This window comes from Glycine max, chromosome 6 (assembly GCF_000004515.6).
Source record: "Glycine max cultivar Williams 82 chromosome 6, Glycine_max_v4.0, whole genome shotgun sequence".
Taxonomy (NCBI): Eukaryota; Viridiplantae; Streptophyta; class Magnoliopsida; order Fabales; family Fabaceae; genus Glycine; species Glycine max.
The window spans coordinates 48559124-48572403 of NC_038242.2; the positions used below are offsets into that span (position 1 = coordinate 48559124).

Here is a 13280-nt window from a genome sequence, read left to right on the forward strand (position 1 = left end):
TTTCTTCACTTTACCCTTTTTTTTAAAAATTTCAATCTTACCTATTCGTACACGTAAACATAAATATATAGGTAGTGATGTGTGTACTTCTTTGATGCAGTGTACCTTGCATTATTCTCCAATTTGTTTCCACAGTTCACTTGGTTGTGAGGTTGTAGAACATGACACGCAGATACACACACTCCATCAAAGCCTAGCAAAGCAACTTATCTCACAGCCTTATAGAGAAAGAGAAAGAGAAAAAACTTCACCATCGCACAGCCACAAGTTCACCAACGTCTCTCTCTAACCACTCTTTTAGGTAAACATAAAACATCACAGATATTTATTATTCGTGGAAAAGAATCCTACTTTACAAGAGATTTTTTTTAGGTGACAATGTTATTTTAATTTAAATGAGAATGAGAGTATAATAAGATTTGTCTTTCTTTCAGTTTGAGCCTCATAAATCAAATGAATATAAAACCCGTTTGTTTTATAGATAAACGATTGATTCTCACAATTTTAATAGAAAAATAAACGTTACTAGTATTACTATAACATAATTTTTTTTCTCAACTTTTTCAATTATTACTTCAATACCGGGCACGGAATTGCTAGGTACATCCTTTTTAATCATTCCGTTCATCATGGTCATTATTCGATGGATCAATACTCAATATCATTACTCTCATTAACTAGCTTCATTAAACTCAAATAAGAAAAAGAAAAAAAAAACTGATAAACTAACCATTAGCATTTATTAATAAATAAAAAAAAGCAAGTAGTAATGATATATGCAAAACATTTAAAAAAAATAGAGATTCTTTTATATATAAAAAAAAAGGTTACATCAAGATGACATCGCAATGTTTATCTTAAAAAACCGATAAAGGAAAACAGAAAATTCCACATTAATAGTTAATACACAACACTAAACCTATATGTCAAAAACCATTGTAACTTCTAAGCGGTTAGATTAGAAGTTAATGATGAAAGAGCTTAAAAAATATCTTGGTCGATCGTACGGCTGTGAAAATCTTACTTTCCCCAATCAGGAAACGACGTCGTGTGCCAGACCACTCCCTCCTTCCTTTCAACGACGATTCTCCGTCACACGCAACCTCCGTTGAGACGCCCAACCCTTCTCAACACCCTGATTTCACGCCACAAACCAAAATAAATAAATAAAATAATAAATAACTATTCCTCGTTCGAAACAAAAAATAAAATAACACAAACCTGGGATCACGATCGGAAGAAGCATCATCATCGTCCTCGCGCTGTCGTTTCAACGAGCATGTTGTCGTTTCCTGTTCCGAGGCGGAAATAGAAGCGTCGTCGTTTTTGCACTCCGACCATTCGCTGCCGGAGGAGCTCGACGGCGGAGGCGGCGGCGGGGAGGAGGACCACGGCACGACCTGATTGTCGCCGTCCTCGTCGTCGTTGTCGTCGTCCTCCGTGTCTGGTTCGTCGTCATTGCCGGCTTCACTCTCTTCCGGTTCTTCGGAGGCGGCGCAGCGGTCGCAGACGGAGACGGCGCTGGCGAGTGAGGCGCCGGAGGCCTTCCACGGCGTGGGAGAGCGGCACGTGCGGCAGAGTAAGGTTCGCGCGTGTCTCGCGACCAAGAAGTTGGCGCTGTGAACCTTAGCGTCGCAGTCCCAGCATAAGCTCGCCTGGTCCGACTCGCAGAAGATCCTCGCCGGAACTTTGCACAGTTCGCACTTGTTCATCTCACACGATCGTTTCGAAGCTTCTTGGTTTTTCGTTCTTTTCTTTTCTCTCTCTCACTGGGATTTTTCTTTTTCTTTTCTCTCTTCTCTGAGCATTGAAAAGGAAAAGAAAGGAGAAAGAGCGTTTAATTGTCGGCGAAATTTATAAAGAAGAAATTCCTAGTTTCCCGTCGGAGCCCCAAACTGCCCCTCTGCTGCTTTTCTACCAAACAAAGACCGTCTCATATTTTCCTTTCAAAATCAACAACTATACCTTCATATTGCAAATGGACTAAACATTTAATTTCAATTATTTTTTTTTTACCTAAGTTTAATTAAAATAATAACTCCACATTCGAAAAATGTCAGCCTTCAAATTTTGCATCTGAATAAAATGTATTTTTTTATTTATAAGATTTAATTTTTAAAATTTGTTCATTTTTTTTATATAAGAGCTAATTTATATTGGGTTGGTTTGTTTAAATTTATTTGTTAAAATTACTTATTTTAATAAAATAAATATATTTTGTTTTTTAGGATATTTTTTCAAAAAAATTTATTTAAAAAAAAATAATTTTTTACTTATTTTAATAAAAAAATAGGATTTTCTTCTAAAAAATGTTTATTTTAAAGTTATTTTTTTAAGTTTAAATAAACTCACTTATTATCTTGTGTATTAATTATTTTTAGACTAAAAATATTTTTAATTAATTAAAAGAAATGTTATATTAACATATATTTAAGAAAAGAAGAAAACAATAATATAAATTTAAGATAAAATTATTCTTCTTATCAACCAAAATAATTATTTTTTCTTAATAATGATAAATTATGATTGAGTCAGTGTAGTGATGAAGGATTGAAATAGAATGCATGAAATTATAAATTCAAAATTCAATGCCATCATTGTAAAAAAATAAAAAATAATTGAATCTTATAAATAAAAATAAAAGTTAAATTTAAATTTAGTGCTAACTTGCATATGGATTTAACCTAAGAAAAAAATCGTTAAAAATCAGGCAAACCAGACTTTCATCAGGTTTGGATTTCATTTTGAAAATTCAATTTGAATTAATTTTTTTCTCAACTCACTATAGCTTACAACCCAACCCATATTAACTTTTGAGCCAACCCACTTGGTCAAGTTATCTATTTTGCCACTTCTTATGCCATCTTTGTTACAAATTAAGAACTTTATTTTATATGAACTTAATAACAATTTTTAGGCAATTAATAAAAGTTTATGATAAGTATAATTTTTAAGATGATGATTATAAGTCCATCATAATATATATATATATATATATATATATATATATATATATATATATATATATATATATGATATACTAATTTGTGATTAAAAGGTAGAATACGTTTTTTTATTAATACATTCACTATTTACTTATATTTGAATACTTCAATTAGTCTGGTGTCTTTTTGGTCACGGTAACGAGGAGATTTTATTTTCTTTGCTTATTATTATTTTTCCTTTACGTAATTAATATATGAGTCGAATTATTTGTAATTCTGGTTTACAGAGTTGGTTCTGTAAAAAAGAATAAAAAATTTAGAGTAATTGTTGGCGGCATGAATTTTTTTTTACTAACCCTCCAACTTTAATAAGCCCTTATAATAATACAATGTCAAGTACATGGAATATGATTATGAAATAGAATAAGATAGCTTTTCTTAGCCTTTTTACCTTTGAAAACCACCAATTTAGTGCATCTTTTAAAATAATTACCAACTTGATGAGTATGATTTTCTTTTATTTTTTGACTGAAATAATTTCTAGCAGTCATTAAGAATAAATTCCGGTAGTTTTGGAAAGACAAAAATATTTTTAGTTATTGTTAATAATTTACATAATTAACTAATTAGAAATATAATAGATATAATTTTAAAATAATTATTATAAAATTTAATAAACTTATCCTATATAATAATTTGTAATTGAATATTTGAATACTAATATAAATTTTTTAATAATATCAGTACATTAACGATTTACTAATAAAAAACAAGGAAAAATCACGGTTTTCAAGTGAGACTTATTCTAAATTGACATTTAAAAAATACACTAAATTAGTAATTTTAAAACAAAACTATACAGATGTTGTAAAAAGATATATAGCCTTTATGAGTGTGAGAGACTCAAAGAAGATTATGTGTTTTAGTGTTTAATAAATACAGTATTCATATTTCATGTGTTTAGGAAAAACTGGTTCGATTCCATCTCTTTTGGATTCCATCTTACAAGCTATGTCATGGTTCCAATATGCATGTTATTTTCGAAACAAAGTGTAACTTACTAGTAGATAATATTGACCATGGGACTTTTGAGATTAATTATACAGAATGTGGCATTCTTATTGATCACATTAGGGAGATACTTGCTGGCTTGCTTCTGTTCATTGTTCAACATAACTTAAAGTTGCAATTCATTGGAAGAGAAGCAAATGGGGTGGCTCATTTGTTGGCTAGATCATCAAATGTGAATTCTAGTCTAGTATATTTTCCATTGTATTCCTCAATATATTAATAAATAATAACTTCATTTTTCATAAACTGGTGTAATTTAATTTTGAACAAATAGTGTTACCCTTTCCTTATCTTCAAGAACTAGTAATTGGTAATGAGAGATGCTATATATAATGAACAAAAATGGATACGAAAATATTTAAGCCGGGTCGATAATAATATTACATAATGGACTAAGATTAATGATAGATATAAAAAATAAAAGTTAAAAAATGTTAAATAGTAAAATTTTCTATAAAAAAAATTAGATAGTAAACTAAAAAAAATATATCACAAGTATTAAAACATATTTAAACCTTTTAAATAAATAAAAGTCTTATCGAGAAGATAAAAATAATTTTAATTAATTATTTTTACCAAGTTTAATTAAAAATAATACTCTACATTCCCACATATAAAACCAAGGTGGTCTAAGGTTCTTTCAGATCTTCCCACGATGAATACTTCATATGTATAATGATAAGAAGAAGAAAAAATACTGTAAACAAGATATGAAGATGCTGCACATTAGCAAAATGGGTCAGACTTTTAAATTTTGAATCCAAATATAAACAAACATTTTCAGTTATATTTAGTGGTAACTAGGATTTGAATTTAACCTACAAAAAATTCATTAAAAACCAGTCAAACCAGACTTTCATCAAGTTTGGATTTCATTTTAAAAACTCAAATTGAATCTTTTTTTTTTTCTTCCAACCCACTATAGGTTACAACCCATATTGGCTACTGAGCCAACCCGGCCACATGGTGGAGTTATCTATTTTGTCACTTCTTATGCCATCTTTATTACAAAGTAAGAATTTCATTTTATATATTATCAGTTAAAAAGTTTTACACTATCAATTAATAAAAATTTAAGATACGTATAATTTTTAAAATAATGACAGTGAAAGTCAACAAATATATTATATATCTAAAATACTAAATGATGATTAAATGATAGAATAATTTTTTTATATTATTAATACATTAACTATTTACTTATATTTCATGAATACTTCAATACTGATAAAAAAAAATACTATATTTGAATACTTCAATTAGTTCGGTGTCTTTTTGGTCACGGTAGCGAGGGGATTTTTTCCCTTGTAACTTTCTTCGTATATTATTATTTTTTCTTTACGTAATTAATATATGAGTCGAATTGTATGTAATTCTAGTTTACAGAGTAGTTTCTGTTAAAAAAAAAAAAAAAAAAAAAAAAGCTTATAGAGTAGTTGTTGGCAGCATGATAATTTTTTTACTAACGCTCCAAATTTAATAAGCCCTAATAATAATACAATGTCAAGTACATGGTGTATGATTATGAAATAGAATAGGTTAGCTTTTCGTAGCCTTTTTTACCTTTGAAAATTACCAAATTAGTGCATCTTTTAAAACAATTACCAACTTGAGATAAGTTGTATTTGATGAGTATGATTTTCTTTTATTTTTTTACTGAAATAATTTATAACAGTCATTAAGAATAAATTCTGGTAGTTTTGGACAGCAGAAACATTTTTTTACAAAAGTGCTGAATTTCTATGCATGGTTAGTTTAAAATAATTTACGCTATCAATTAATTAGAAATATAATAGATATATCTTTTAAAATAGCAGAAGCAAAAAAAAAAAAGCATCTCTTAAAATAATTATTATAAAATTTAATAAAATTATCTTATATAATAATTTGTAATTGAATACTAATATAGTTTTTAATAATATCAGTACATTAATTAACTATTTAATAATAAAAAAAATAAGGAAAAATCAAGGTTTTCAAGTGAGACTTATTCTAAAATGACATTTAAAAAAAAAGATACACTAAGCTAGTAATTTTAAAATTAAATCACAGATGTTGTAAACTAAAAAATTAGCTTTTTATCAGTGTCATAAAAAAAGACTCAGAAACAAGATTATGTGTTTTAGTGTTTAATGTATACAGTAGGGAAAAACTAGTTGGATTCCTTCACTTATGGATGTCCAGGAGGAGGAAGCTTTCGGTCTATGTTGTGGGTAATCGATTAGGGCTTCCGATATATTATTTTTGAAACTGATTGTAAGTTACTAGCAGATAATATTGATCACATTAGGGAGATACTTGTTGTTCAATAGATACAATTTCAATGTGCAATTAGTTAACTAATGTAGTCTAGTCAGTTAGTTGAACAGATCAAAACATAAGTGTTATAAATTTTTTCATATTATATTTAATTTTTACGGATTCAAAATAATAATAATTCATTAGAAGAGAAGCAAATGGGTAGCTCATTTTGTTGGCTAGATCATCAAATGGGAATTCTGGTCATTATGTTTTTCATTGTATATTCCTCAATATATTAACAACTTCATTTTTTATAAACTGGTGTTGTTGTTTTTATTTATTTATTAGGTCATGCACTTTTTTCTATTAGGTAAACTGGTGTTGTTTAATTTTGAACAAATAGTGTTACCCTTTCTTGTCTTCAAGAACTAGTAATTGGTAAAATCCCTTGTAAAACATATTTGAAAAGCCATAGAACAATATCACAATTCCATATCTTGGTTTCTTTTTAATTGTGAGATTTTTAGTGAATTTTTGTTTTTATTTATATGTCGTTTATAAAGTTGAAGATCACATTAATTAGTTTTCTTTTTATCAATTGTATCTTTACTTGTTTTTATATTTTTAATTAATTTAGACATACATTTATTGTGGAGTGAAAAGAGAAAAATATAAAATAAAATTTTTTACAACTATTTTATTAGAATAAAAAATATTTTATTTCTTGATTTCTACAAAATAATCTTAAAAAAATAAAGAAAAACAAAGATAGTATAACTCAAAGATCTTTTTTTTTTTAAAAAAAAAAAGCAAATTGGGCATGAAAACACACATTCTATACATGAAAATGGATCTTGTCGTATATCATTCTTTGTCGGAATTTCTAATACATCAGCATATTTTTTATTTAAAGTTAAAGATTATATATGTTCTCCAACTCATTTAGTAAAAGAATAGTCTTATTTGTAGTCTTATATCATTATATTAACCTTTTTGAGTTATATATATTGTTATTGGTTATATTGTTATAAAAGCAAACATAATATTCATATTTTTTTTTTCTTTTTCTTGTTTAAAAAAAATAAGAAACTACATTTGATCCAAACAAATAACATGATTGAATCATTTGATTTCTTTAAGATTATAAGTTTAAATTTTATAAATATAAAAATATAATTAAATGAAAAAATTCATTTAAAATAATCAATTAAATTCTCCAATAAAAATAAATTATCAATAAAATATATAGATACTTTACATAAATAGTTGAAAAAAAAAGGTAAAATAAAATATATTATTATTGATTTAAGAGGACAAAACAAAAGGAGGCGTGGTTTTGTAGGGTGATAATTGTAAAACGAAAACCTAGGACAGTGTGGAATTTTTGTGGTGTGTAGGTGATTTTTGTGGTGTCAGGCAACGCCAGGTGTATGCTTCTGAGGGAACACAAAACCTTCATTTTTTTGTGGTGTGTAAATACATTATTAATAATTGATAATTGATAATTGATAATAAATAACCATTTCCCTCCTTTTAATGTTTTCTTAGAGCATTTGAGAGGTGCTTTTATGATATTTTAGGCTAAAAAATGATTTTTTTTGAGTTGTTTTACATTGGAGCATAATGGCATGATAAAATGGGTTGTTAAGAATAATTTTTTATATAAAAAACTTTAATGTTTAATTTTTTTTACAATTTTTTGTATTGGAATAAAATTTTATATGAATTTCTTATGAATAACATGACACTGTAAAAATCACAAAAAATGATATAAAAACTATACAAAGATAATTAAAAAATCCAAATGAATTTTTTGGCTTGGAGATGCTCTTACTTCCTTTCATACGGGCGTCCAGATATTTATCTTTTTTGTGTGAATGTGAAGCGTTGTCTACGTGGCACGTGAGATTCCGATCTGCTGACGTGGCCGAATATCATTCACATGGTGGAGGCTCCATCATGTGGGAATCGCGAGATTTTGATTTCGCATTGTTGCCGCTATATATCACGCGCTTACCTCGCGCGTGGGCGCGTGACGCGAACCACTATGTGAGTTTTGAGGTTCTTTCTTTTGGGCACCATTTTGTTTAGGCTTGGGCTAGGGTGGACAAGGACAAAATGTCACCTGCTACATGCTGTAGAAGGTGTTGCTCTTAAATATAATAAAATAATAGGAGGATTGTTTTATTTTTGTAAATGTGTATGATTATTTTATCATTAATGAAGTAAATAATAATGTTATTCTTGAACTATTGTGTTTAAGATTATGCTTTTAAGGAAAATAAGACATCTTCAAATTCTACTCTATCCTGCATATCCAAAAAAGGAATAAAAAGATAAAAAAAAAAACTCATATAGAACATATTTTTCTTTCTATAATAATAAGAACATAAAAGTTATCACAATATAATTTATCTAAAAAAATAATTTAATCAAAATTCATATATATCTACACTACAGGATCATATCTACTGGTTCACCAAAGTTACGAAAAAAATTGGACCACCTTACTATTTGCCATTCGTTTATATTTATTATCATTATTATTATTTTTTTGTTTTTCTTTTTCTTTGTTCAACTACGTTTTCGGTTTTGAAAATGGGTTTTCTTGTCTAAAAAATATAGGATTTATTCAGACAGGTAATGCGAAATTAACATGAATGCCTATAAAATTTTTGAGATTTTAAGAAAATTGTCGAAGGAGTTTTGCTCCAGTATAAATTATTAATTTTTGTGTATTTGTTGTCGCTTTTTAAGTTAAGCAACTATTTTTTAAAATAAAATTTCTTAATTTATCTTTGCAAATAATTTTATCATTACTTTTTCTTAAAGACGATATAATTAATATTTTTAAGAGATGATATATTTAATTTATTTTATGATGTAGTTCAATTTAAATAAATTACATAAGTATTGTTAATCATAATTCATAAACAACGTATATATTTATAAAAGAATCTGATATTTAAATATTTTTTTTACAGTATTTAAGTTTTCTGTTAACACTTTTCAATGTTTTTCGATTCTTAATATATATCAAAGAAAGAAAAAATTATATACTAATAGGGTAAAAGATTTTATACAATTATCTTAAAATAATTTAAATTATAATTTATGATTGAATGTATTTTACACTTAATCCGTACTCATTAAATTCTAAATAAAATTATTCATTAAAACTTAAAAAAGATCCCTTCCATATTAAAAAGATGTATTAAATATAAGTAAATTTCAACTAATATTATATTATTTAGTGCTACCATCTTTCAAATACCCTTTACCTAATTGAGATTTAATTTTCAATATTTTTTTATATATTAAATATGAATGAAGAATAAATTAAAAAATAATTAAAATTAATGCAATTAAATCTTGCTAACTATTTTTTTAAGGAACTAGTTAAATTTTCTTAATTAGTGTGAATAATATTTTTCTTATATTTATACCTTGTTTAATATTTTTTTCATTCATTCCCTTTCAAAGTCTAAATTTTTCAAGAATTAATCAAAAAATAAAAAATAATTTTACAGTGTAAAAGTGTTCTAAACAATACACAATAAAAAAGATAGATTATATGCTAATTTCACTCATTTGTTTTCTACGAGCAAGTTAGAAAGTTTTACCTTGGAAGTATGTTAGCAATTTATCCCTTAAATATATTTTAAGATAATTATAGTTTTTATAACTTCCTAACTTATTCCTTATTTAATTTTTTAATAAATTTATTTGATCAAAATAAAAGTGTTTAACGAACAAGCTTGTCTCACTAATCTCTAACATTTTCCCATACATATATTGCTTGAAGTAACATTTAAATTTATAACTTGTTATTTAATATATGTTTTATTTAACATATTTTTTATATTTATCCTGATTCCTTAATAAAATCCTTCATTTACAGCCTCCTTTAATAATATATAATATATTATTTTTAAGAAAAAATCTTTAATATTATATTGCTTGTTTTTTAGGCAATTATACTGCTTGTTTTAATTGTTATGGTATTTATTGTAGACAACTACTAGACTTAAATTCAAACTTGTATTTTAAAACCATATCATTACAGGTAATTATTTTATAGATATGATTTGAGTCTTTTGATTTAATTAGCATCCTAATTAATGAGATGGAACAACCTTGACCTTAACGATCTCTTCTCGAATACCAAACTCAAGGCATGTACGACAATGCAAATTGGGTTCTCCACATTTAAGAGACGCATACAATTTACTCTTACCCTAATTAATTAATGGACAATGGGAACCTTATTGTTAGTGATGAAGTAAATCATCAAGTGAAGATTCTGTGGCAGAGTTTTGCTAATCAAATAGATACATTTCTTCCCGGCATGAAAATGGATGACAATTTAGCACTAACTTCATGGAGAAGTTACGAAGATCCTGCACCGGGGAACTTCTCTTTTGAGCATGATCAAGAGGAGAACAAGTATATAATATGGAAGAGGTCCATCAGGTATTGGAAAAGCAGTGTTTCAAATAAGTAGGACCGACCTAAGGGTAAGTATTACAACAAGAAAAGTTTCGGTAGAGAGTCCCCAACATAATTAACTCCGGCATTCATTTTTCTTCGTCAGTCTCAATGTTTGTTTCCTTTACTAATTTTTAGTTTAAAATCACTTGATCATCTAATTTGCAAACAAAAATGATTTACTTAACATTCTCCAATTCATTCGTTAATTGCTTACAACTTGCCAAGGGGTTAACAAGTATTTATGTAAAGATTTACAGAAAGTTTTACAAGAAAGAATGAAAGAATATGTTCTCTTAGAAGATTGGTATTTTGTTTATTCAAAGCTTTTTTTATATATAGTCTTTATCTACAATTATCCGTTGTCTCACCACTGTTGGGATTTTTCTGCTCTTCGTCTAAAGTCTTGATCCCGTTGGAGCATTTGATGCCTGCATTAAATGCATGTTCCTTTTTCATGCAAAGTCCATACTCATAGGCTAGCGTGTTTTGTCCCTTCTTTCTTCATAGTAGATTTGCAACAATAGAGTGTATCTTTTGATAAGGATCAATATCATCTAGAGTGTGAATTTCATTTATTCTTTATAATACTTTGACAAATCTTAAGAAAATATTTTCTGCATGAAAGAATCTCAAACACAATATTAAATGAATGTCTTAATTACACTATTTAAATGTTATGTCAGATCGTCTTATGGATGCATCGTTTGAAAATGCAGACACAAACATACAGATCATGATTTGATAGTATATCCGATTGATACAACTTTTAACATTTGTATTTATTTGAATCTAATTAAAATAATTAGGAGTCATGATTCTTCTTTAAGACATAAATATTTTTTGACTTAATAAAGCTATTAAGGTTATATTTCCTAACTATGCATTAAGTTGCTCACTACATAAGCTGTAATTTTATTTATTTTTTAGCCAAAGATTAATTGATTAATTATGAAGAGAAGACTTTCAAACGAATACAAATTGACTAATTGAGAGAAAACTTTCACACTCACAATAAATCTCTCCCTAGCCTTACAAAATTTTGTGACACACGGCTGAAAATTCCCCAAAATCTCCACAATTTCAATAATACTAGAGCATGCATTAGAGTTTAAAAACAGGTTACTGTGAAACTACCAACAACAGGGTTCAAAGTGGGAACGTATTTCCTGCATTTTCACTATTGCTTCCTGCACATTCCATTGTAATTTACATTCCAAAATGTAATGGAAAGTGTAAGAAACAATAGTAGGAGTGCTAGAAACAACAACCTACAAAGTGATACCTAACTAGAAAATGGACAATAGGTTTCTGTACTTCCTGAATTACTTTGTGCGCTTCTCATATTGCTTTTAGAATGATGCTTCTAGAATAATCATTCTGAAAGCAATATGAAAAGTGTAAGAGGTAATTTTGGAAGTACAGAAAAAAAAAAAAAACACCAGAAAAATTATACAGCAACGTTGTCAACCCATGAACTACCTATTTTGTGTATTCTGGACCGAATAGTTTCATTTATTTGCTTTGGGCCAAGTCCAGAATAATAGTAAACGTAAGAAGTCTTCCCATTACCTTAGGCCAGCTTATTTCACTATTTAAAGCACCCTGATATCTGCTACAAGGAAGTTAGTGCTCAACAAGCACTGAAGCAATCAACAATTTTATAATATAGACTAACTTCAAAAGGGATACCTAAAGATGATGCCTTTGATTTTAGTCACAACCAGTATCTAATTTTGATGAGATCCAGAGATTCATATATTATTTCCTTTATCCAATCTTTTATGCTTTGTTTAATGAAAAAGAAGAAAACTGAGAGAAAGAATACGTGTAGTAGTGTTCAAAAACTCTGTCCAGATCCTAAATGGCCCATTAGGTCAGTTTACTAGCAATCCAGACCCAAATTTAAGAATAATCATCTTACCTCAAGGATAATTTTCTTATCTAGATAAAGATAATTTTATTGCAATCATAAGTATAATTTTTGTTACAATCACTATTATTACGACAATAATCATTATTGTTATAGATATTATTGTTATTATCATCACATCATATTATTGTTATCATCATCATTGTGGTTCTCACCCTTATTTTGATTACCATTTTCATTACCATAAACTTGCGTTTATAATTTCGATAACATGAAATTTACTCACACAATAAATTAATACCTACAAAGTGATCTTAAAGGTAAAGTGAAAGATTTCAACAATATTATTATTACTATTGGTGTCACAACAATAATTATCATTGTGGTTATTATTGTTATTATCACCGGTGCCACCATCATCACATCATACTATTGTCATCATCTTTATTGTGGTTCTCGCGCTTGTTTCGACTAACATTTCCATTACCATAGGCTTGAAGTTAAGTTTATAATTTAGATAATATGAAATTTACTCACACAATAAATTAATACCTACAAAGTGATCTTAAAGGTAAAGTGAAAGATTTCAACAATATTGTGGTCCAATAGGGAAAAATCACAAACCAGATCCCTGTCTAACCATCTTCATTTGCTATACTCCA

At 27.6% G+C, this 13280-nt stretch overlaps 1 protein-coding gene across 1 annotated transcript; it reads right to left on the reverse strand.

Moving 5' to 3' along the window:
* Nucleotides 1-786: 786 nt before the first annotated feature.
* On the reverse strand, nucleotides 787-1969 carry LOC100782655 (zinc finger protein CONSTANS-LIKE 9). The gene is made up of 2 exons (XM_003527425.5): nucleotides 1222-1969; nucleotides 787-1135 (listed from the first exon to the last, which is right to left on the reverse strand). Exons 1-2 carry the CDS (start codon nucleotides 1710-1712, stop codon nucleotides 1093-1095), a joined length of 534 nt encoding a protein of 177 aa, XP_003527473.1. The 5' UTR covers nucleotides 1713-1969; the 3' UTR covers nucleotides 787-1092.
* Between the last annotated feature and the right edge of the window lie 11311 nt (nucleotides 1970-13280).